General features: G+C 36.6%; 1 protein-coding gene and 1 non-coding gene across 2 annotated transcripts in view; both read left to right on the top strand.

Moving 5' to 3' along the window:
• The window catches only part of RP1 (RP1 axonemal microtubule associated), a 184,009-nt gene that overhangs the window by 106,984 nt on the left and 49,850 nt on the right, over positions 1–27,175 (top strand). The window contains exons 31-39 of the mRNA XM_076328953.1: positions 3,309–3,528; positions 4,872–5,026; positions 7,663–7,876; positions 9,210–9,400; positions 11,739–11,949; positions 20,158–20,309; positions 23,722–23,800; positions 25,389–25,520; positions 26,014–26,195. Coding sequence (XP_076185068.1) covers positions 3,309–3,528; positions 4,872–5,026; positions 7,663–7,876; positions 9,210–9,400; positions 11,739–11,949; positions 20,158–20,309; positions 23,722–23,800; positions 25,389–25,520; positions 26,014–26,195 — 1,536 coding nt within the window. The remainder of the gene's footprint in view (positions 1–3,308; positions 3,529–4,871; positions 5,027–7,662; positions 7,877–9,209; positions 9,401–11,738; positions 11,950–20,157; positions 20,310–23,721; positions 23,801–25,388; positions 25,521–26,013; positions 26,196–27,175) is intronic.
• Positions 25,742–25,847, top strand: LOC143157558 (U6 spliceosomal RNA). Its single transcript, XR_012994824.1, has one exon. It is a non-coding gene; the product is annotated as a U6 spliceosomal RNA (small nuclear RNA).

Raw genomic sequence — 27,175 nt, 5'->3', positions numbered from 1 at the left:
TGACCACACCCTTTTAATTAGAATTATTTATGCATCTTTTTTTTTTTAACAGGGAAGTGATAAAGAATTTAGTTTAAATGTGCACCCAAACAGTAAATTTTACAAAGCTTTAATTACGTTAGGCATAATGTCTTTGGAGAAGCCCTGTGTGAGTCAAAAAGGAAAAGATTTAAAATATTATGAAATTCTCTAATCATCTTCATCAGTTACCTGTCTCTGAGAGCTTCAAAACCCCAGTGGCTTTGCCAGAGCATCCTCTTGATTATAAGAGCTATGCTCCTTCAATCATGTAATGGAAAAAATACTGTGTTGTTTAGTATATGACAAATCACATTCAACTCAACTCAGATTTCAAGTACTAAATATTACATAAAACTGTTCGGAAGAAATAAATGTGGAAAAATTAATTGGGAAATTATAATAATGAATAAAAACCAAGGTAAACTGTCCTCTTGCAAACATTCTGCAAACTTAAAACCAGGATATTCACTGGATATATACTTTGTGATGGATTATTTGTCTGTCTCTGCCTTGAAGGTCATGTTACATCAATTAATAGGCACTGATGGAGGGAAAAAGCAGTTACAGGATCAAAGATAGAATATAATATTCCAAAGGGAAACTGATTGTGTTAAATAGCTCAGAAAAGGATTACAGGAACGATGTAATGGCAATGCTCTGTTACAATGATGGAGCTGAACAGAAAGGCTAATAATGGCCAGAACTGTGGGGGGAAAAACCAAACCCGTGAAAAGGAGGGAAATATCTAATACACTCAGTTGAAAATAGTTGGTGGTGTTTAATTCCACGGATCATAGACAGTATGACTACTAGTGCTTGCTGGTTCAAAGACAGTCATGGAATTAACTGAAATTGTGATTCTAGAAACAAAAGGGAAAACAGTGGCTTTTAAATACTATCCTGTATTCTGAAATTATTTTCCTATATATCTCATCTGTGCATTTCCTACCAGGATTATAACACATGTCTTAATGACAATTTAGAAACTCAGAGAACTGCAAATTTGGCTAGGAGAAGACAAAGTAAAATGTGAGGTACAGCTTGCCCTGTCATATAAAAATAACCAAGTTCCGTAATGTTGCAACTCCAAACCAGAGCGCTTTATGGAATAAGTTGTGCACGGCATTTAAAGTAGCTGTGTGATACAGTCATGAGGTCCATCTGCAAGAAAGAAAATCTGCAGGCAGTAATTTTACAAGTCAGTAGTCTGGTTCTGAAAGAGAAGAAGCAATGATTTTGTTGCCTGTGAAGGAACCGTAGTTTAGATGGGTGAAGAACCTGTGTGCTCTCTTCTCAATGAACCCAAATCATTCCCACTAAGTTTAATAAGAGATGAATGCATATTTTAGGAGAATTAGACCACAGTCCACCATAGCTAATGATATCCTTCGCAGCATATACAGCATGAATGAAAAACTCTTGCCATGAAATTCTGCCCTCGTATTTCCCTTTTCATGGCGCAACAGTGGAGACCAAGTCAGGAATCTGTGAGGATGTGGTAGATCCAAGAGGCATAACCCCCCTCACATGTGCATCATAGTCTGGGACAGCCTTAAGTTCTGTATGCACAATGGTATACAGGCAGGCAGGGCAGGCTAGGCTTAGAGAGAGGACAAGTCTGGTACCCTCGTCTTCAGTGTAAAGCTACTGTGTGGCTGTTGTGGGTACTGTGGAGTTACAGTTCAGGAGCTGAGAGATCCCCTGCAACCTCGGGACTCTTGTATAGACAGTGGGAAGGATTTCTTCCCTGGTCCTTAAAGAACAATGTCTTGAATCCTGAAATCTTGTAGGAGTAGCATGGCAACCACTTATAACACCTACCTTAAGAAATTCAGACTGGAAGGAATCTTTTAAGTCATCAAGTGCAATTTCTTCCTACCATAGGCCTCTTTTCACAATTTCTACATCATCAACAGTTCAAGCTCCTGTAAAATTATTTTGGTGGGTTGCTTTATTTTCAATTAACTGTTCCTCTTCATACTCTGATGTTTTCCTATTTCTTATCTTCATAAAAGTTATCAATGAGGGTGGCCACATCTCTCCCAAAATGACAAAACCACACTTTTTTATGGTTCCTTCCTAATAAGAATAAGAATAAGGTAGATTATACTTCCTTACATGTATGTGTCCACTGTGCAAAGGCACATGAACTAGCTTTAAGTAAGCTAGGTCAGCAGTGAAGAGCTGTCAAGTGCAGAGCTCTGCTGAGAAGCAGAATAAATTAATCTCTTAGGAGGTCTGTACTCTGTCTTAGGAGCCAGTTTGCTGGTGATACTGCTGGTCCCAGAGTATGACTGTGTAAGACTAACTTCATTTTCTTACTGTGATGCTACTGATTTATTTCCAGGCAACAGTCACCAAAGCTTATGTTGTGACTTGTCTGAAAAAAAAAAGCAATATGAGAGAAGAGCAAGGCCACTGGCAACATTTTCTGTTTTGATCCTTCTTAAAAATAATTGTTACCTTTTTAAAATAATAGTTCTGTCTTGTTTCACTCAAAAATCACTTCCCACCCTGTCTTTCTTGCAGTTGCCCAGTGAAAGGCTGCAGCACTCCACTTCCTAGTGTTCAGAAGACTTATTGTGCAGTGGCTAATGTTATGCAGATCATTAGCGTTTGATGCAGTTTGATCATCCCAGTTCCCACAGCCCTAGGTCGGATGGTTTAACCAGATCTTACAGAAGCCCACAGTCAGCAACCAGATATTGAATTTCCCATATGTAGTATGGGAACAGGGCTGTTTTGTTCTACAGAGTTATTTCTGTAACATTCATTATTTACTATATCCCTTCTCTTTTCCAAAGAATTGGTTATAAAGTAATTTCATGTTCTAAGTCCAATCATTTTGCAATGAGAATTTAGTTAAAACTTTCTAGGCTCATGGTAATTATCATTAATTTTAATACCTCACTTGACTGCTTGTATCAGAACCTTTAACTGTAAGTTAATGTTCCCCTTACCCAGTAGGGTCAAAGCTCTACATATTACCTTTTGCCAAAAGAGCTTAAATGCACAGATGTTTCTAATTTTAATCTTGACTGTCCCTAATGGTAGAGTATCATGCTCACAATACTAATAAGGGAACAGAGGAAATTACGGGAGACGGTCTCACCCATGGTGATACCATGAAAAAGAGAAGGATTGACTTTCTCATCACACTTATCCCAGCCTCCGATTCAGCTTTTCCGCTGCTTAATGTTAAGTTTAGGAATTCTACACTGTTTGGGAAAATCTCTGTAAGTGAACCAGCCCTGACAGTATGCTCTTCCTCATTATGTTTGTTGCAGGTTGAGACTGGAGATCTGGGAGATGTATACAAGATTCGGGTCAGCTGTGATGATGTGCCAGGCTTTGAGGGCTGGCATTTGAAGTCTTTTCACTTAGAAGAGCTACATACAAAGCAAGAACTGAACTTTGACTGTAAGTGCTGGCTCTCTCTTAACAGAGAAGACAAGGAGCTGGTGAAAGAATTCCCTGCAGTCAATGAGGACCAGAAAACTTTACCAGGTAAAAACAGTGAGAAGATATAACCAGTGTAAACTAACCTCTTGAAAAGAAATCAGTGCCACAGATATAACACAGCACTTTGTCTGAATTTGATATCTTCAGTGGCTCTATTGCAATTGTCTTCATATATGCACTGCGAAAATGCTGACCACTTAAGAAATTTTAATTTTCCAGTTAAGTCACATATTGGGTTTCACAGTTGCTAAATCTTCTGTATGATTCTAAGTGGGCAAAACTGACCAATATAATTATACTTTTTAAAGATAAAGCACATGTTCAAAGCCATGGAAATGATTTGTAGTAGGCTTACTATTGAATTACATAGCTTATAATAGCCTTAGTTACTAACACAAGTATAGGAAGTAATCCTCACTGTACAAAAAAGTTTTTTATTTGTTTTTCCCTAAGGACTATTTTTTGACATGCTGAGAGTTTCAGAGTATGTTTAGAGATGCACTTGGAATGTGAAGACCTATAGAAGTACCACATTTGTTCAGAAAATTTGGCAGTTACACATGAGATAAAAGTAATTAGAGACATGACTGCTTTTCTAAACTAAAGTTCCAGAAGTTCTGGTCCCTGAATACCTCAAACCTATTCATGACCTTAAAAGAAACTATAGCATTATGATAGTTACATGTTAACTCAGCAGGGCTGTACATTAAAAATAACATTTGAAAAATTTTGGTTATTCTTTATGTATGAGTATGAATATATGTGCAATACAATGATCTTTCTCAGAAGAAAATCTAATCTGGTTGTGTAGAAGTGCATTTATACAGGAGCACTACAGAGACAAAAAGTTTATAGTTCCTGTCATGCATCTTAAATTAATAAGTGCATTTTGTAAATTTTTATACTTATATGTCATGCATCCAGATATTATGTTACATATCTCTGCTATTCTAATTTGCATAAACTTTACATAGTGTCTTATTCTTTGTCCTGTGATAGTTATTATCTACTGCAAAGATAATTCAGTTTCTAACAGTCCCTGAACAAACTCAGATGAGTTCTTATTTTCCAGATCTTGCACAGTAAAATAGAATTGGGCAGAATTTGTCTAGCTATTAGGAGCTCTAAGCTGCATAAGTCTAAATTGTCCAAGTCTAATTTCCTTTGAATTTCTAAGGAAATTAATGGAAAGTCTTCATTGAGATTAGCATGAAGAGATCAGATTCATAAAGAGTAATCTGACTATTTCAATCACTGTGTAGAAGATTTTTTTGTAGCTGCAGAAATAAAAACAAGCAGTAGTCTTACTGAATACTCTGTGTTGTTTTCTTTTAGGTACACCTTGTACTTAATCAGGTTTATTTAAACTTTTTTTTCTTTCTGTACAGTCTATAAGTATGTTGTCTCTGTACATATTGGTGACCGCTGGGGAGCAGAAACATTTGCAAATGTTTATATCACTCTCTATGGCAAAAGAGGGGACACAGGTGTGAGGAAACTTCATACATCTTTAGCAGAAGGAAGAAAATTTCAAAGGAATAAGGTAATGGCACAAAAAATGCTGTCTTACCTGTGCAGGGATTAGTACTGCATTAAGTGTCATTTAATGCCTGCTCAGAATACATCTTGCTACAGATGGGCAAGAATTTGGAAACAAAATTTACCTTCCAGATATTCACAGTAGACCAATGCCAGTGTTATTTCCTTCCTGTACAAGAACATCCCCACATGATAATAAAGGCTTAACATGAGCACATAGAAAACAGATTAATGGGGAGAAGCTCTGTCATCATGCCTCTTACTTCTTCCATTCCAAATATAGGACAGCACAGGTAGCAAAGAATTAAAAATCAGTGATTCAAAATAAGTTACAGAAATTGCTGTGAGACTTTTGCAATCAATGAAGTTTCTGTAACCACAATCCCACATGAAACACTAACTCAATGTCTAGTCAGTAAATTTAGACAAGAGACAAGAATTCCGCTTAGAGAATGCACACAATAGCAGTGTTTCTAGATGACCAATAACAATAAAATTCTTCTTTTGTGTATTAGGATTTCCTATGAGAGGTTCACTCACTGAACACTGAAGTTTGAAAAAGCTCACTACCAAGATGTACGTTGTCAAGGAGAGACTTAGATTTCTGTGAAATTATTTCATTAGACAATTACCACAGCATTTGGTAGGGTAAAAGTGGAATCAGTAACAAACCGAGAGAATTTCTAAATTTCATTTCTGCGTATATCTCAGGGCTATACCTATATACAGAAGATAGCACTCCACAATAATTATTTTAATTTACCTTCATGAACAGATTTATTTCCTAAAATGTCTTAATTAGAAGTTAATGATTTCTGCTTACAATCTGGATGTTGGGTCCTGACTATTGCTAGAAAAAAAAAGTCAGTATTTCTGTCATATGAATGTACTTTTAATATTAGTAGCAGAAAATCTACTTCTCCAATATTTTTATTTAAAAAGTAGCAGGGACAACACATAGGACTTTGGCAAGTACTACATTTTTTTAGAGATCAGTTTGCTAATATCTTCTTTTTTAATTGTCCTGACATCTGGTTTAGTAAGTTCCTACTATTGAATTAATGTTTTATCAGGATGATGATGTTAATTATAATCCTAGACATTTCTGTTTAAACTCCAGTTGTTCATAACCTTGTTGACCTTTATAAGTTACCATCAGGTCCATCTGGCCCTAGGCTGGGCCATATACAGAATACCTGGCTTTCTTACAAAACAAGCAAGAATTTAGTGGGGCATATAATTTCTTTCTTTGCATTTCAGCAAGCTGATCTAGTTGAAGATGTCCCTGTCCACGGCAGGGGGGTTGGACTAGATGACCTTTAGAGGTCCCTTCCAACCCAAACTATTCTATGATTCTATGATTTCACATTTTTCCTTATCTTGTTGTTTTTGTTGTCCCTATTCTCATCCACTGATGCTTGTGTTTACTTCTCTTTTTTCTTACTCTGCCTTCTCCATTCTGCTTCCCTTCCCATCTCTCATCTTTTGCTTAAATTGTTCTCCACCTTCATCTTAACTTCCTCCCTTCCATTGCTTACTCTTTTCTCCATTTGCTGTTTCCACAATTATTTTAATTTTTTAAGAAAAACAAAAAGACAGGCTTTTCTGACTATTGGAGAAGAATTTAGAAGCATCTTGGAGTGAACACACTTTTTTTAGATTTCTAACTTTTCTTTAGGACTATTACTATATATCTAAGTTTGTATGATAAATTTTAGAAACTAGAAGTACCCTGAAAGACAGAAATTTGGTTAGAACCAAAATCTTGTCATAACTGTTTGACTGTCAGAAGGTTGAGGTATATGCATTTTATTGTAATATGAAATGATCCATATTGCCCTGTCCTGGTTTCGGCTGGGATAGAGTTAATTTTCTTCCTAGTAGCTGGTACAGTGCTGTGGTTTGGATTTAGTATGAGAATAATGTTGATAACACACCCATGTTTTAGTTGTTGCTAAGCAGTGCTTACACTAGTCAAGGACTTTTCAGCTTCTCATGTCCTGCCAGCGAGAAGCTGGGAGGGGGCACAGCCAGGACAGCTGACCCAAACTGGCCAAAGGGACATTCCATACCATGTGACGTCATGCTCAGTATATAAACTGGGGGGAGTTGGCCAGGGGCTGGCGACTGCTGCTTGGGGACTGGCTGGGCATCGGTTGGTGGGTGATGAGCAATTGCATTGTGCATCACTTATTTTGTATATAATTTTATCATTATTATTATTATTAATATTATTATTATTTTCCTTTCCTTTTCTGTCCAATTAAACTGTCTTTATCTCAATCCATGAATCTTACTTTTTTTTCCCTGATTCTCTCCCCCCCCCCCCCCCCCCCCCACTGGGTGTGGGGGAGTGAGCAAACAGCTGTGTGGTGTTTAACTGCTTGCCGGGTTAAACCACAACATGTCCAAAGATCAAATGAAGTTACAATGCATAATTAATGACGAATGTGGGATTCAATGTTAGGTATAATCAGTGTGTGCGTTCTTATATTCAGAGGGGAGATGTTATGTTAAATATTACAAAAAAAAGACACAAATTTTAAATCCTCAGCTGAATCCAGGACTACATTTTCCCTGAAGTTTCAGCATATTCGGTTCCAAGCTCTGTTTTATTAAGTATATCCACCTTTTTTGCAGGTGGATTCATTTTTGGTGGAAGCTGTTTCTCTGAGTCATTTGCAAAAAGTGGTGATAGGACATGATAGAAAAGGCTACGGGGCTGGGATGTACCTCAAGATGGTAACAGTCAAGGAATCACAAGACTCGGACAAAGAATGGGTCTTCCCATGGTGGAACTGGCTTGATACTCATCTGGGGTTATGTGAGACTGTTTGTGAGATTGTGACAGTTGGTAAGCTCTTCTGCAAAACTGGCCTGCCTGTTTATATATATATTTTAAATTTGGCTACAGCTCTTTGAGATATCTATAGTATCTTTCTTTTATTGAAAATGTGAATTTTCAGTTTGATCTTACTATTATAGCAAAACCACATCTGATAAGGTCAAAGTTAATAAAATTCGATCCTGCCATTGTGTTATGTATGGAACACTCACCTTCCGAATTAAATTTAACACATTGCAATGAAAGATTTAAAGCAATTTGGGATGCATGCCTCATGGGGATAAATACTTTAAGTTTTATGCACTACTTTCAGGTAGCTTAGGATCTCATCTGAAATCCAGAGAAAAGTTACTTTAGTGAAATGAGCCTAGTCTTTACCTGTGGTATTATTCCACAGACAAAGCAACAGTTGTGGTATGCTCAGTTTCTGCTCATTTCAAGCCTTCTATGCTACAAGTTGTGCAAATCTAAACCTGGACGTATCTGGCAAAAGAACACTTACAGCAGGACCTTTCGTCATTTAGAAATAGTAGAAAAGATTCTTTCCTTCAGCCCTGTGAAAACAATTCCATGTAAAGTAAATGAGCTACAAAAGTTTGCCCAGAGGGAGTAAAACAGCTTAAAAACATAAGGTGCCCATGATAGATATACAGGTATTCAGTTGCGTGTTTTTTCTGAGTTGTAGAAAGTACATTTTACTGAACTGTTCCTTTCCATTAAATAATTTTCATTTCCTATAGAATGGTTAAAATGGAATGAAAATGAAGGATAACAACAATTAATGAAGAAAAAGGGAGGGAGATAGTAATATTGACCTTCTGAGGATCTGGCAAATATTTTTGTGTGTTTATTATAGGTTTACCTGTCAGTCTTGCACTATTACAGCACATTATATTGCTGGGTAAGATCTAGTTACAAGTGGAGTTCATTGGTATTATTCATTTTGTATTAGGTGCCTACTTGCTACAGATGGCTGGTGCTTCTAAATGATAAAGTGGTTTTAGTAACATTGATTGCATTTTTAAGAACAATTAATTAGACCTCTAAAAGGTGACTGAATGGTCTCTTAGTAATTACTTCTAAACATGACAAGGAAAATACCTTGGCATCAAGAAAATACATCTGAAACTAAATTTTAAACACAGAAAGAACATTAAGCTGTTAAATTCTTGGCAAAAAAATATAATAAAGGTATTGATGTGTTATTCTTAGTGAACTGTTGCTATAGATACAACATAACCTGCAAATAGAGCTCTGTGTACCATAAAGGCTAAGATCCTGTTATATTATGCCATTCTCTCATGCTGTCATCTTTCCTCTTTCTCTTTGATCATTTTTAAAGGTAGAAGATTGATTTCTAGTCCTAAACTGCCTGAAATCAACATGAAGTCATCAGGTCTCTGGATAATGGACATCACTGGATCTGACTTGAGCAACGAAGAGGATCCAATATGTCTTTCTTTTATCTTCTATGGCAACCTGAGTCGCAAAAAGTTGCCTCTTCAAGTTACAGGAAAAGCAATTCAGTTCAAAGTACTTCAACCTTTCTCTATTGAAAAAAAAAGCCTAAGAATCATGTAGCCGATAACCCACTTAATTCTGAGATAAATTGTTTCTTTAAACTAAACTACCAAATTGATTTTTAAGTCCTCTGTGTAGTTTGGCACAGGTCATCATTTTTGTTTGTAGGTAGTAACACTGTCACCTGAAAAATGGTTTTTTGAATGAGCAGATTCTCCCAATGTCTCATACTGAGAATGCTTAAGTAAGTGAATTGGTCCCTTGGTGCATATCACAGCATATACCACACTGCAGGTACTGATTTACAGGTTTTGTTGATCTCACAGAAGTAAGTAAATTGTAAACATACAATATGCCATGGGATACTATAGAGCTTTTGGGGCCGATGATGGAGAAAGAAGAATCATAAATGAGATGAAACTTACAGAAAGTTCATTTTTCTCTTTCATGTAATTTATTCATCCCTGCCACATCCCTGTTTCTCTGGGCTAACTGCCTTTTCTCTCTCTTTTTGCTTGTCATTATCACTTTCTTTTTCCTTTTGATCAGCTCCTTTTTACCCACAAGTTTTCTCCTTTATTCAGTTCTTCCGCCCTTCCATTGTTTGTCTTCACTTCCTCCTGTTACCAATGAACTGAAATATTAACAAGCATCTGAGGTCCACTTTTATTGAATTGTAGCCTGCTTCTTTTCCCAATGCTCTTACTTCCCTCTTGTAGCTATAATTCCTTCCCAGTGCCAACACTGTGTTACACTTATGCTTTTCTGGTTTTGCTCTCCATGAAAGACCAGTTCAGTAGAATTTGGAACTGACCTGAAGGTAAACACTGCAGACACCTCCTCTGGCTCAGGAGATCCCTGAGCCACAATGTGCTGGAAGCTGGGACAATATTCAAGGGAAGTGTGACTACTGCTTGTCCTGTTCTTGTACTGCTTGTTCCATCCTTCTGTAGTCCTTTGTGGGTTTTGAGGAAATGGTTGATCCCTGTGAGAAAACTGGAAGTTTTAATCTTGATTGGTTCCTCAGCCTTCGTTTTAACCTTGAACGGTTCATCCTGCAGCTGCAAAACAAATATAAGGCAGGACTGAGGGAATGGGAGCAAGTGGGCAGATAGGGAAGTGGGAACTTCACAAGCCAGCTTTGCATCAGAGAAATATGTTCATGAAGCCACATCCTGAAAGAAGTTTCTTCAGGATTGACTGCTGGAACCATGGAAGCAGGTAGCAAGAGAAAATCAGGAAAAAAAAAAACAAAAAGGGGTGAAGATAGCCCTGGCAAAAAGCCCAAAGAGTGCATGAAAATATGTTACTTTTCATTTTGGGGTTCATCAGAAAGCAGCCTTGGAGTTGTGAATGAAGAAACTGTTTCCTGGTTCTTCTTCCTATTAGTCAGGTAAATTGAACTTAATGATTGAGCTAAAGAAATAATTGGCTGTTTATTTCAGACTAGCCTAGGCCATAAACATGATCCAAAATGAGGAGTACCCAGAAGGTTTTCCTAAGTTATTTCCATGAACCTCCATAAATATAAAGACATAGCATGAAACTGGAAGTGCCCTGTCAGAGGAAAGGCTGAAGTCAGGTCACATGCATTTCTACTAGCTGGGCAGTATTTGAAATTAAAAAGCAGGGGAAAGAATATGAGAAGTAGTGAATAGGAAGAGGAAAAGACAACTTCTGTTTTCTCCCTTCTTTTTCCCTTACAGGGAAAAATTATTGGTTTAAAAACAATAATGATAGTTATCTAAGGCCTCCTCTACTTTAACTTACTCAAGCAATAGTATGTCATAGAGATGCTGTACTATCCCCAGCAGAACCAGAAGATTTTTTTCTCAAGCATGAATGCAAGAAGAGGAAGATTTTAACAGAGAGCTTCTATATGAAAACATGATGTAGGGTGAAGATGGAGGATCTCTTGGATGTTTCCTCAAAATCAGATTAATTCTCCTTCAAATTTATAGTTAATTGTACCATTTTTATATTACAAGCTGTAAGAAATATTTCTAATAATGTTCAAAATTTTTAGAATTTTCTAAAGCTTCTGTGCCTGCAAACAGTCTACTGAATCAGTGTAATATATATGAACACTATGCTTTGTTCTGTGTACAAATTTCAGCAGTCACTGCCATCACTCGTTCCCTGATATCAAACCTCAAGCGTTCCATCTCCTCATTCACGTCAGTAAATCAATTTTGTATTGATTAGAAAAGGGGAAAATAGTAGCAGTTATAAATCTGCCCCAATTCTTTAACTACTGAAGTTTGTTCAACTGTTGCATACAGCTGTCAACTACATTTGATCTGGCACAATTAGAATGAGATCCATTCATCTTCTCTTTTTCCTCACGTAGGATGAACTGGCAGATATTGGGTCAGTATCCAAAGTTCAGGTAACTGGCCCACACAGCGAGCTAAAACAGCCATGGCACTTAGATTTACTGCGTATGAAGCACACAGGCACAAAGGAAGAGATGTATTTAGCTTTTGATTGCTGGTTCAACCCTAATGAAGACAAATGTGTGGAACTGCCAGCTCTCTATGCAGATCAGGAGCCTTTGCCCGGTAAGCTAAGTCCTTTTTTGTTATTGGGGTCAGGATCTGTCACTGGAATACCGATATATCTCTTTTGGGCCTAAAATACTGTGTGAGGATTTCCACAAGAATTTGATATTAAGAAATACGATGGTTTTGCATGTGCATTTATCAAAAAAGAGAGCTGAGAAAACAGAAATCATTGGTATCAGGATTATGACAGATGCTATAATTGCTGACACCAAACATAGGATTTGGCTTCTTTCATGTTAGATGATGTTCCAGTTTTAGCTCTTGATTATTTATTATCTCTTCAAATTAACGCTATGTCAGCTGAAGATGTGTACAAAATATCATCTACTGTGTGATATTACCTGAATCTTCCTATTCACAAAGAAATGTATGTGACCTAGAAACAGTAAATTTTTTAAGAATGAAAGAATTGCAAAGACCCCCTACAAAACAGAGAGAGCATTTTTAAAACGCGTTACAGTTAGTTAGCAGATATCCAAGAATTTCAATTGCACAGTTTTATTGATGTTGATGAGAAATTTATAGCACAGCAAGTAATATTCCACAAAATCATGTAAGTTGCATGTTTCTCTGCTGTTAGTAACACATGTGAATTGTATGATGCCAGAGAGATAATGAAGTGATTTCTCCCACCCCCCGAGGAATATGGAGAGGAACAACCAATTGCATACAGATAATTTGATCACTACCTATTTAAGAACGGGCTTCCCATCTATGCAGCTCATTAGAATAAAAAGGGTTGATGGGGATAGTAAAGATCATATATTGAAGCTTTTAGTTACAGTTAAGAGGTTTATTGCTAGAGACTCTAGTACAAAGAGTGTTCTGCTTAGGCAGAAACTAATAGAAAAAGACTGAAGTGGCCCAGAAAAAGGAATAAAATATTCCATGTGAAATTTTGCACGCTATTCTCTAAGGAGATTTTCCTAAATATTTCATCCCATTTAAAGTTGAAACTTGAACAAATAAAACACTGAAGACCTTTTAAATCTCTGGGTTTGTGTGGGTTTGCATAGTTTTAAACAATTAGTAACCTTGTATTCATTTACTGAAAAAAATTTATTATTTTAGGGTTTTGATCTGTCAGATTCCAAATAACATTGGGTGTTGAATGTAATATATGCAGGGTGTACAATGCTGAATATAGTAAATCTAGAGCTTGTTAAAAAGCTCTATTTCCCCAATTTATTTATGAATGATTGGGGAAAATTATAAGTATTGGTAAATACTTTCTGAATTCAAAATTACTAGATGTTTAACTACATATAAAAACTCTAGAAATTCGAACAAAAAAAATTTCTAGAATGCACCCCTCAAAACCTCTATTATGCTAAGAGCCAAATGGAGATACTGTAAGACAGCATTATCCTGATTTGTAAAGACATTCAGTTTTGGGCTATATTAGACAGTTAAGGTGTTTTTCTTGGAAAATTTCTAGGAAAAAGATGTGTATATACTCTACCTCAAAAATTATTCCACAGATAGGTAGTATCCACTAACCTAGGAAGTTTCTTACAAACCATTTTGTGGAGTCCAGTGATGTACAACTGGAAGTGTTAATATCAGTTTTATTCTTTGTAACCCCAATACTTCAGTCTAAAATTTCTGTCAGCTTCTTCCTTGTATTCCAGTTTGATTACTAGAGAAAAAAAAAATCATTTTTATGTGTTTGCTCTCATTATTTCTTTGAAAGAGACATCCATTTATGCAGATGTCTTTAATGAATATCTTGATAGGATAAATTCAAATAAAGACAAAAGAACAATTTTGAATGATATCAATCATTGCTAACCCCAGACAAAGCAAACAACAGGTATATAACTTTATAGAAAGCAAAGTAAATGCTAAAAACTAAGCATCCAAATAAACAGTAACCTTTATCAGTAATGTCAATTGCCTGGTTGTAATGAAGGCCATACTAATATAATTACTTCTGTTCTAAACTAAGTGATTCCATGAGATTTAGCAAGGCAAAAATACACATCTATGCTAATTTGGAATCTTCAGGAAAATTGCAATTCCTTTGTTAAAAGCAGTGGCCACTCCCAATGCTTTCCTGCATCTACAAACACATTTGTTCCATGTTTTTTCACCTCTTTCTGAGCTCTAATGTAGCCTCTGTCCATGTCTCCTGCATATCCCACCTCATCTGATGGGGGCATAAGGATGATTTCTCATGCCCAGTAAATCCCATCGCATTTATCAGCTATCATTGAATCTATTCTTGATAATTAAAACCAAACAAATGAACAAAAAATAAGCAAAATTTAAACATGAATCTCTGAAATTGCTTTTTCTTCTATCTGTAGAAATATTTCTTCTTAAAAGTGAGTGCCCAAGCCCAGACTATAGGTAACTCCCCAGATACAATTATATTAAAAAAACAAAAAAAAAAAAACAAAAAAACAAGATCAAATGATTCTATTGCATAATTTCATTAGGTTCTGTGGGATTATCTCAGAGCTGAATTTGTATTCTGGATATTAGCTAGTATCACAGAAGCAAATAATTTTTTGATTTCTTTTCTTTAGTCTGTCCATCCTAGTGTTTGTGAGCACATTATTTTAGTTTATCTGTATCATGCTCCCTTTTGGACTTTTAATCAATGTCTTTTAATCCATTTTTTTTTTTTTTATGAATTCTGTGATAATTCTGTGCAGGACATTGATGTGTGTGTTAACACACTGGGACAAAGTCATTGCACACAATAACAATTAACATTCTAGAAATTCTTGCTGTTAGACTCCATATTTCTTGATGATTTCTAGATAATATCTTGATGATTTTTAGAATGCCATTATTTGTGACTGCAGTTGAAGGCATGCACCAGGAGTTATATGGCAATAGGAGCTCTTTGAAGCTACAATAAGAACTTTGCAATATGTAGCTGTCAAAGTAGTTATTGAAGATCAGTGTTACCTTCTCTTTACTAAAGGATTTTTAACTCCAGTTGTGAACTGGCCTCTTCTGGCTGACATTAGGCTCCTGTGACACAAGTCAAGTGTTTTTGTCTGGAGTCTACTGACATCCTGCTCCTCCTCCCTCCCCCAGTCAAGTCTGTTAACATAAGAATTTGAAGGGTTTAAGTGCTTAACATTTGTAGTAAGAAACATTTGTATTAACAAACATATTGATCTTTATTAAAAATCACCCAACTTTATGTTTTTATAGTTAATAGATAAAGTATGACATTTCCATTGCTTTGTTAATCACAATAGATCATTATTATGTGGTAGTGTACCATAATGTGTTCGAGCATGGAGAAGTAGTCACTCACTACATGATACTTAACTCTTCCAGATACAGTTCAGTCCAGAAGCTCATATTTATCCAATAATTCCTTTTTCATTAAAGTTAATGGTAAGTCTCGTGTTATCTTCCAAATGAAAGTAGTTTAGAAATGCTTCAACTAATGTAGTCTTTTGACTTACTAGGCTTATTAGGTTAAGCATGGCACCAAACTAGCATGAACCAGACTGGCTCAGGCGTAGAGCGGTGAAGCGAACCATGCTGTTCTGCCTACATCTACTGATTCAAACTCCTGCTCACTCAGGCATCTTTCTACCACACTCTGTTGTGTAGGTTAGATGAACCCTGTACTTTTGACTAGATTAATAAGACCAGATATTCAACTGTCATAAACTAATTTGCTCCATTGTCTTGAGCATATTAGCTGTGTGGCTATATCAACTGAGGATCTTGTCCCAAAACTTTAATTTCACAGAAAGGGTGATTTTAATTTTTTGAGACTTCTTATGTGATAAATTAGCAGGGCTAGACATCAAATATAGCTTTTCACATTTTTTTGCCATAGAACCAAATGAATATTTAAAAAATATCCCTGCCTGCTCCACTCATCTTTGATTCTTAGTTGCCTAACATTCATTTAAAAACAAAACTGATTCAACAGGGAATTATGACAATAACCTCTGGAATACTCATTGCCCATGTTGCCTTTTTGTATTTATTTTACTATTTTGTAGAATAGAATTTTTGCAGAAGCTTATGAAAAAAAAGTCCCTGTCAGCTATATCCAACAGCTCTGAAATACAGCACCCTACCCTGCTCCATTTGCATTCTGATCCCTACCATCTTATCTTTCCATGGAGAACCTGACAATCTACAGAGGAGAGCAGTAAGAGAAAAGGGTCTTGAGAGCTCCAACAGGAGGAGTTCATTTGATAGTTCATTTCCTCCGCGACAGCTTTTCTTAAAGTTTCCCCCCCATTGGAAAAATTACCTGCATTGCCTGATTTCATTACAAAGCTAAAATCACAGTGGTGTAAAAGGTTTAACTATGCCTCTAACATTCAGAAAGGATGTGATTGTATCAATTAAACTGTTCACCCTTGAAAGGCTATTGAGAGTTCTGTGGGCAAATGTTACTGAATTATCACAATAAATGATATTTGAATACGTAGCACATAATAAATTCTACAACAACAAAAAAAGGCAAATTCAAAGCAATACCTTCTGTCCTATCTTTAATTCATGTTTTTTTCCCCTTTTTAATGTGATTAGGTGATCGCTTTTCAGTTTCGCACTATGTTGGCTTACATCTGAAACAGAGCTTTTATAAATAGGATTGGGAAGAGGCAAAGAATGACAAGGTTGAATAGAACATCTTATTTCAGTGGATTTTTGTTGTTGGGGTATGTTGTTCATCTGATAGTGAGAATGGTCCCAAACTCACTCTGAGAACTTTTACCCCGTTTCCCAGCATCTCTTTTGTGTTATGCCTTCCTTCGTAGGGGTTACTTTGTATATTTTGGTTTCACTTATATAGTGGAAGTCCTTTGATCCAAACCCTTTGAAAATTAATGGGAAATATTTGCTGTGACTACACTAAGCTTTAAATTACGCATCAATAGATTCAGCAGATTCAGCTGAAAATGCTGACTCAGCAAAAATATTAGATATGTTTCTAATTTTCAGTGTGTATCTCATTTGAATACTCCTTGTGTGATTAAAGCTAAGCTCATGATTAAGTATATTAATGATTCTGGACAAAAGCAGTAAAGATAATTGTGAGCACTGTGATTTCTAATCTGTCCTACGTGAGTGATCAGATCTGTGGACCAAACTCTTCTGATCTTATTCACACGAGTAGCCTTTTAACTTCAATGAATCTGCTTATACGACCAAGGTATACAGACAAGGCAACACTCTGGATGAATAACACAGAGTCTTACCTTCATATCCTAACTCCTCTAAAAGCAAAAATGCCATTGGCTAAATGCCAAAGAGTCACCTGGACAGCTCATCTACTTTCAAATATCTGGATCTCCAGCAAGAGCAAGTCTGTGTCGCTACACTGACTTTAACGCAGCTATGTTGTCTTTCACCTGGCAGTGCATATTTAACTGCCTTGAAGAAAGGGATGAGATACATTAGGGCCCCAGTCTAGGAAAATTCTTGGTTTACTTCTTATCATCAAACATGAGTGATGCTATCAATTACTAATATTTTCCCAGCTCTTGTTTTAAATGATTTAAAAAAACCCCAATCCCAGGGGAAGTCCCCGAAGTAAAGTAAATAGTGCTGCAGTGAAATAAAGTTACTTTTCAGAAACCAGGTTTTCTCAGATGTCATCCCCATGTAGTAAAAGATGAAGAGAAACAAAGACATTTCAGAATTGCTTATTGCAATGAGAACACCTTTATTAGCAGCCTGATACAGCCCTTATTATTTAATGAATCCTTTTAGATATTAATTTTTCAATCAGTATGCAAACCCACCCTTTAGGACCCTTGTTCCAGTGATGTGACCTTTTTATTTTAGACATATAAAGAAATAGCTATATAAGATGCCACAATATTTGAATTCAGGCCTTTTGTTATAACACTCAATATGAATAACACCAACTTGTGAAAAGAGGTGTAAGAAAAGCTTAAAAATTAATATCCTCAGAACACTTTTTTTCCTCCCTGTTTTCCTATCACCTACGCATGAAAATAAATGACAGCCTTAGCTTCTGGGTTCTAACAATCATTCTCAAACCTACCAGAAATTTCTCATAATTATATCTTTTTAAAGGATGTACAGTTTGGCTAAATTGGGCCATTTCTATCTTGGAATAAATTTGATTCAAGAAGCAAACTGTACTGAAAATATCAGATGTTTCCAAGATCTATACTCAGATATTTGTGTATCCTGTGATGTATTTTAGACCTAAATATGTATTTCAGACTTGAATAATGTGTATTACAGTGCTCTCTGGCTTGTATTTTCAATTGTGAGACTGAAAGTGCTTCTTATTTGCTCCTTGAATTCATGTCTGTCTGAAGCACCATTTCCCTTTGCACACATGGGTTTCCTGGGAAAGCAGATGTTGTACAGCCAGCCAGGTCCCAGGTAGGAACAAGTGGCAGAGTGAGGCTGGAAGACTTTCTCCAGCACGTAACTGTCACATAGTCTAGATGTTGTCTATATCTGCTTTACTGTGCCAGTGATGAAGGCTGTGGGAGTTGGGGCTGAATAGTTTGGAGTAGTCAAAGATAGCTTAGTTCTTGTAAAATGTTGGATTTTAAGGGTGCTCAGTCCTTAAAAAAAAAAAAAAAAAAAAAAATCAGTCTTGAAGCTTGTGACAAAAAAGTTCAAAAGATAATATATGCATTCTTGAATACATACTTGGTATGTGTGCATTGCTTATTACTCACATCCCGAATGTGACGTTGCATTTTACAGTGAATAAAAATGGTTTCCTCCTTCTGAAAAATATTAGAAAGGTGTGTTTTACACACCTGTGTTGCTGCAAGATAATAGCTTTTTTTCTTAAGCCGAAGTAATGATGCTTGTGGTTGGAAGCAGAGGAATATTCAGACCATCGAAGTTTAGATTCCTAACTTTTAGTGTCTATCCCTAGAATATATGGGTATCCATCATAGGTATTTTCTACAGCATTTGACTTTCCCTGCTGAATACATAAGGATCATATTCCTAATATAAATTAGAAATATATATATCTAACCAAAGTTAGATTCCTGAAGTGACAGCACCAGCATTATACAAATGAGCACAGATTTATTATTATAAGTCTGCTCTCACTCAGATTACAAGACTAGGGGGAAAAATAACACACACACACACAAATCTTCTTATTTTTCCTGGTCTCTTTGTTAAAATGATGCAAATAACCATGAATGTTGAGATTGTGACATGCTTCTGTTTAAGTGTTTCCTTGTTCCTTGTTTCCATGATAAACTCAGAGGCTAAAATAGGTCATTTTAAAAATTAACATAGGAGTTTTTGATGAAGTTTCTTCGGAATTAACACAATCTGGTCTCATCTGCATCACTCCCCTATATATTGTGTCATAAAGAGGCAAGGAAGCAGAAGCTCCACATAGTGGCCACAGGTGTCTCTTCTAATCACTATACTATGACCACAGCTGAGAAAATCAGGAATGCTTTCCCTTAAACTCAAATTTCACTTAGCTGATCTGTAGTTGTGGGTTATTATACAGTACGTGGAAGGTTCTTTGCAGACTGGTACAAAATATGAAGAGGTTTTTCTATTTATGTATTAAAGCTGATGAAAGAATTTTTAATTCATTATTTCTGTTTCACAGAAACATGTTTTAACTTCAAGAACATTGTAATAGTATTATGGTCTCACTAGTGAGAAAGCTTGATAGTCCTGACGTGTTCATTCATTGGGTGATAATTACATGAGTTTAAAGCTTAAGACAATCAGGTCCCAGCTTTCTTCTAAGCCACTTTGTAAGTGTAAGCTCCCATTTCATTTCAAGGAGAAAATGATACACACAGAGGGAAGGAAGAAACAAAGAAAAATGAGGAAATAGTCTGAGAGAGCAGAACTCAGACTTTCCAAAGAGCATGTAAACATGAAATGTTTCTTAGAAAGGGATTCCCTACCTTTGGGGAAGGGGGCAGTACACAGGAGATCCTGCGCCCCAAGCAGCAGCCAGTAGTGCTGATTTTCTGGGAGTGGTGTCAGAGCAGAACAAACCCGTATTCTGCAGGTTGCCAAACAGGGAGTTATGCAGCAGGAATGTGGTTTGGTTATGTGTGTCACCAGGACTGAAGAGACCTGTGCTCTCTTTCTGTGGTGCAGTATGGGATTCAGATGAGATTTGCAATGGTTTCTACCAGGGATTGGTGCATAATGCAGATGTTGGGCAAGAAGACAAGGAGCGTTTTCTCCTGCTGACTTTTTGGTTTTGTATGTGTATTTTTTCTGAAGTTGTGGAATATGCAATCCATCTGCACACGGGACACTTGAAGAAAGCAGATGCCACTGGTGAGGCCTATCTTTGTATACAAGGAGAAAAGAGTGACTCGGGGAAACGATGGCTTAACTCAAGAAACAGCCTGATCACTTTTGCTAGAGGGCAGGTAAAACAATGAGGAAAAATGTAACTGAATATATGAGTGTCTTTTTGTTAAAACTTATGTTTGCATAAAACCTTTCATGGACAGAGTATCAAAAATACTAATGTTTTATATTCTATATAGACATAATTTTCTCTTGTAACTAAGAGGTGATTGTCTCCATAGGTAACGTTGCTTTTAAGCCTCATAAGCATTGCTCAACAATGAAACAGTTAAGTTGATGAAGTAATTCTGAGTTGACTAAATATACTCTAAAAGTTCTATTTTAATATTTGTCGTGGTTTAACCTCAGCTGGCAACTGAGCACCACACAGCCGCTCGCTCACTCCCCCAACCCCCGGTGGGATGGGGGAGAGAATTGGAAGAGTAAAAGTGAGAAAACTCATGGGTTGAGATAAAAACAGTTTAATAATTGAAATAAAATATAATAGTAATAATAATAACCATCATAATCATAAATTGTAATGAAAAGGAAAGTAACAAAAAGATAGAGAAATAAAACCCAAGAAAGACAAGTGATGCAAAAGAAAAACAATTGCTCACCACCAACTGACCAAAGCCCAGCCAGTCCCCGAGGAGCAGCCCCCCCGGCCAGCTTTCCCCCAGTTTATATACTGAGCATGACGTCACATGGTATGGAATGTCCCTTTGGCCAGTTTGGGTCAGCTGTCCTGGCTGTGCCCCCTCCCAGCTTCTTGTGCACCTCCAGCCTTCTCAGTCGGTAGAGCGTGGGAAGCTGAAAAGTCCTTGACTAGTGTAAGCACTGCTTAGCAACAACTAAAACATCAGTGTGTTATCAACATTGTTCTCACCCTAAATCCAAAACACAGCACTGTACCAGCTACTAGGAAGAAAATTAACTCTATCCCAGCTGAAACCAGGACAATATTCCAGACTTTTAAGGCCAGGGAGGTATCAGTGCTTTGTTAAAATATGCCTGATTGGTAGAACTGATAACATTTCTGTAGGATATCTTGCCTTTGCACCTACTTTAGACCATGACCTTTTCTTGTTAACTTTCCTGAACACTAATGTCAGTGTTCCAAGCAGAGTTTTATTTTTTCATGTTTCTAATTCTTCCACCCACTTATTGCTCTTAAACATGGTAAACATATTCTTGCTTTTTGAGGTTTAAAGGGCTTTTCCTAGAAGAGTAATTCCTGGAGTAGTTAATGGCATAAGAACAAAGTAACTAAAATGAATTTCAGATCAAAAGGACATGTCTAGCTGATACTTTACTAGACCTTACTGTTTTCTCTGAGTTTAGGTTTGGAAGATTTTTTTATTTTTGTTTTAAGGGAATCATAAAATCATTGTGAAGTACATAGGAACCTTCTTTTGGGGAGGGCAGGAGGGAGTATTTCATTGTTGTCAGCCAATCCAGATTAGTTTGTTCTCTGATGTAGAAATCTAGAGAAACCTGCTTGCAATATGCTTCATTTATTCTTTAAACATGCCTCTGTTTATTTTCTCTGCTTTTCTTTTCAGTTCTAAAGATTCTAGAAGACACAATGGCTTTTGTATGAAACCCAAACCAAATCTTTGTTAGTCATTATGTTCTCTGTATTCCTGTATTTTCTTTCTCCATTGTGGAAGAGAATATGCGTGCCCAATGTAATGTTCTTCAAGAACTGATCAAGCTGCTAGCTCAGACTTCACAAAATAAATCTGAAAATAATAATGACAGGATAGTACGGCTCATCTGGCTTTAAGGAGTAATGTAGGAGATTTTATAGATTAATCTTTTTGGTGATACAGATAATAGTTATATATAATATATCTTAAAGATAATACCTTAGAGAAATCTGAACAGCAAGACTCCTTGCTACAACAGATGAAGTATCAGTACAGACTGAAAGAAGGTCTGATTCCTGTTTCTTTCAAAAAACTGAACTGTCCTGAGCTTTTTTTTTATTTTTTATTTTGTAAGAATCTGTGTTAAATTTTCTTTAAGAATAAAACTTGTAGGGAAAAATATGTGAACAATACAATTGACTTCTGTGAATACTCACTCCAGTGGAGATATAACTCATCTGCAAATTCACAAGGATTTTTTCTGCATAATCCAGATTCTGTGTCAGTTTTTGAATGGGCCTGTTCAGGAGGCTAAATCCTTCATCTGAAACTCTAAAGGGCTTTTCTATATCCTGGGCTATAGCACCCTAATCTTCTTCTTATAGAAGAGAATTTAAGTAACAACTGTGTGGGTATTCATTCTCTCACAGTTTTCTTTACTCCAACTTGCCCTCAAATGCCTAATTCTCTGTTCTTAGTCTTTGCTCTTTTTTTCTAGATGACTCTTGCGATCAATATGGTTCTCACAGGTAGCATGAATTTTTGTATGTCATTGTACTTGGCAGCAACTATAGGAGCAATACATTTTTATTGTTTGGTTTCAAACCCCCAAATTGGTCCCCAACTTTTGTCTTCAAATTGCATCTTCAACCCAGTCTTTCCAAGACAACTGCTTCTGTCTGCAACAGGATAGCTCATTAAGTCACAAGAAATAAAACAGTCTTACTCGTGGAGATTTTATTCCGCAGCTCGTTTCCTAAAAGAGTAGATTAATCCATTCATGAATAGTATGTTTCCAAAACTAATTTCTTCAGGCCCAGTTCCAAAAAAGCTAACAAGTACACACTTTAAGCAACATGTGTCCCCAGTGTCAGTGTGCATACTTATGTGAGCTTTCCCATTGATTATGAAGGAAGATGACTGCGCAAAGAAGATGACAAACATGTATATGCAAGAAGGTGAATATATGACAAAGATTTACAGTAGGGAAAAAAGGGAAGATTCCATGAAGCCTATTCATCATGCAAGTCTGTTTTATGTGGAAAATTTGACCTATTATAGAGATGGCTTCAATGAAAAATCCTTATCCCAATAGCACAGTGATTGAAACCTTCCCAGATACTATTCACTTAATTCGCATTTACCTGCCTAATTCCCACTAAATTAACTGTGAATTTTAGTGAAAATGAAATTGCTCCAGATTTTCAGAATTATTAGACACTTATTGTTCATCAGTTTCATTGGGAGTTAGGTTCTGGATCAAAGAAACTTTCAACACAAGTCGTAATTGATCTGATTTGGTTATTTCAGTCCATGAAGGTACTAAAAATAAGCACTTTGTTGCTAATGTGTGTATCTGATGTTTCCAAAGTTACTTCTTATTAAATACAGCAGCATTTTGAAATACATAATTCATAATATTAACTGGATCAGAAAATATCAGTTATAGCATGTAATGTTTAATTACGAACTCAAAGACAATGGAATGTCATAAACGAGATAAATTTGCTTCCATTGAGATACAAAACAATGACCAGACACACAAGGCTAAACTGGTAAGTATTAAAAAGCAGATACATATTAAGTTTAAAGTATCATTTTGCTTATTTTCATATTGCAGGTGGATGTTTTCAAAATCAAAGCAGTATACCTTGGCAAGTTGAACCAAGTTCTTGTTGGATTTAAGAGTCTAAAAAAAGGTCAGCAGTTTTTTCAGTTAATGTATGGTAACATTATTATCAGACTTGGGAGATCCTAGAACTTCAGAAATGTCTTAAATTTAAGATTAAAAACCACAAGTGTTTTTGTTAAAGTTCTGGAAAATTTGAAATTGCTCTCCATTTTCTGCTGTTCATTATTTCTGTTGGACTATACACGTCAAGTACCCAGCTTGGTTTTATTAAAATGTGCAAAGGATTCCTAGGAAATGCAGTGACAAAGTAAAATGGTAAAATTATACCTGAAACTTTTCTCCATAAAAGTTACTATATATTTATGAGCACAGTCAACAAAGCTTTTGTTTTTCAGGAAGCAATATGACATCATGCTTTTGCAATTTTTGACATTTTTTTCTTCCTGTCCATTTTTAGATGATGGACATTTTCATTTTAAAAGAGAATTTTTTTTCAGGGCTAAATGCTTCTAGGTAAAGATAAGAACAGAAAATCAGTTCATCAGATTGGGAAGTGGAACATGGAAGAAAGGCTGTTCTGGCCTCATAGCTTTTTTTCTTCTAACCCACGAGAAATATATTCTTTTTTAAGGGATTCTGCGTACATGAGGTTGAGTGGCAGATAAAAAGGCTGCACTTCCTGCAGCATTTTTAATTCTCCTTCTGACTCCACAGCAGCTGTTGGAGTTAAAGAAAATTGCTTACTTCTTAAAAATAAATAGCAACAGCAAGGAGCATCTAGAATTTATATTCTCTTCAATACTTTGGCTACAATTTTGGCCCATTGTTTTCTAGAGGCAACAGCACAGAGATTCTACAGATATCCTACTTCTGCAGATAATGTTGATAATGGAGATAAGATTGTTCCAGAGCATGACAAGCCGAGTCTCTTGTTCTTTTATCTTTGTCAAAAAAACAAGACTATAAGATGACTCTGTAGGTTAAACTCAGACTCAGAAAAACTGATTTGGAGTCTATTTCCCATATACTTCCTAGATGGTAACATTAAAATGACTGATCAAACTTTCATTGACTTCACCAAGAGCATAACCAAGTTTACCAAGACTCAGAGGTCTGAGTCTTCAAACGCTTTGTTTCCAGAGAATCAACACAATGGTCTCAATCAAGAGAAAACCTTCAGCTGAAGTTTATGCCTTATTAGATAGCATAGAACCTCACCAGAAAGTAAGTTGTGCGTTGGGTGGATTTTCTGATGGCTAATGTGGCAGAAATCCTGACCCTTTTTCCTTTAGGATGTTGATAATGTCATTTCCTATGGGGGACTTCTTGTGTCTAGAGATCGCATACAGAAGCCTTTCCATCCTTTGGGACATTAATAGATCATTAAATCAAATCTATCCTTATGTTTAATTTCACAAGATCTGTAAAAACTTTAAGACTTCTTCACTTTGTCAACTATTTCAGAGTGTAGGGGAACAGACAGAAACACATTTACACACAGCCAATATATTTTCAGAAGTTTTATTTCCTTAAGAAGTCCAGCAAAAGAAAACATTTTATTGATTTTCTAAAGATAGAAACTTATGACTGCATACACAGAACATTTTGTTGCTTAAAAGGTATAAATTAATGATGTTCTGTTTATTTTCAATCAGATGAGTGGTTCTTGGAAAAAATTGTTATAAAAGAAGTCTTCTACACTTTTTCTGCACATGTGTTTGTTCATAATGACTGGATCAATAAATGCTCCAAGAAAGATTTTGTAGAAGTGGCAATTCCGCTCAAAGGTAATACCAGCAGAAAAGTCCTTCATTTGCATGAGTCACTACCACATGGCAGTGCAGAACAGAGCCAGTACAAAGCTACTTCACAGTGTAGGCAGAACTGAACATTGGTACCCCAATGGTGAGGGGCAGGGGCCTGGACCAAGGTGAATCATGCCTTCTGTAAACAAGGAGGGAGAAATTATGCCTGGGATGGAGAAGATGGAAATGGCAGTATTGAAAGAGTCTCCTCTGGCAGCACGTATCCTTTCCTTGGAACAATACAGAGAAGATAGACATGGCCCCTGCATGAGTGTGACATGGATTCATGAAGCAGCTGGCCAGGTTTTCTACACCTCCACAGGGTTAAAATGAGTAATAAGGGTTTTGTGGCTTTGTCACCTGACTTACCTGTGCTAGATGCAGCACTACCAGGCAATGTAATCTTGTATCTTTTGGCTTATACTGCCTTCTAACTTAGACACAGGCTCTGAATATATGTTTGTTTTCATTGCAGAAACATCTGTGACATCTCTTCTCACAAAAGATTTTGATACTAAAAGCAGAGGACGATGGCAGACATGGGTGCACTGTACACAAGTACCAGAAGATGTTCCTGATATTCAAGTTGTTGTATTTGGAAGAAAAGGGAAATCTCCTGCACAGGAAGTTCAGAATCTGAATGATAATCCATTTTTGGTCAGTTTCCTTTTCATTTCACACAAATCTTACCAAATAGTTTCAGTAAAGTTATCACGGATGGAGTGAGACTGCATTTCACTCGTAAGAGAGAAGCAACAATACACTTTATTGATAGAAACAGTGAGTTAAAGTGTGAATTAACAAAGTTCAATGGTAAATGCAACAGTGAACAAGATTTGATGGCAAGGTACACTTGATTATTTACTGCATAGAGGACAGGGTCAGACAAAATTGTCAGGGAGACCCTCCCGTTGAGTTATGAGGTTCAGAAAGGACCCCCTTGCTTTCTAAACTTCTCAGAGAGGAGTCTAGGTGCGGCTGGATCCAATCCTAGTCCCAGACTTGGTCAACGGTTTATGTCTAAAGGATTACATATGCGCAAACAATCCTGTATATCACTTAGCTAAGATTTCAAAGTTTAGCATGCTATTAGTCACTTACCGAGTATCTGTTGTGGCAAAGAATCTCTCAACCTCGAGGAGTAACCCTGGGAGGCGTCCCTACACAAGGGAAGATCCTGCCGTGCAGCCCGCTGCCGTGCAGGAGAGCTCAAAGGGCCCTGGGCTGTCCATTATTTGTAGAGTAAGGTGATTGACTTATAGTCATATTTGCATATCAGCAAGTCATTTGACTCACTGCTCCAGGCAGCCCTTGGCTTCTATGTTGCCACCCATTCCCAAAGTCCAGCATAACCTGGATGCAGCCACAACGACCCCCACTGGTGGTCATTGCAGGGGGAGCACACTGCCACCAAAGTAAGCCACATATGTAGCCAACATATGTGAAGTTGTGTGGAATGATTTTTTGTTTGTCAGAGTTAATGTTTATACCTCCACGTCTTAAACAGCACTTGAAGAACTTCTCATATGTGGGCCAATACATATCACTTATGAAAGCTCTCTTGAGCAAAAGCCAATTTTGACATGAAAAGCCTCATTAACTTTGAATTAAGACTAGTAGGCCTTAACAGTAAGGCA

This window comes from Aptenodytes patagonicus, chromosome 2, assembly GCF_965638725.1.
Source record: "Aptenodytes patagonicus chromosome 2, bAptPat1.pri.cur, whole genome shotgun sequence".
NCBI classification, from domain to species: Eukaryota; Metazoa; Chordata; class Aves; order Sphenisciformes; family Spheniscidae; genus Aptenodytes; species Aptenodytes patagonicus.
This window is presented reverse-complemented; position numbering and strand designations above follow the sequence as displayed.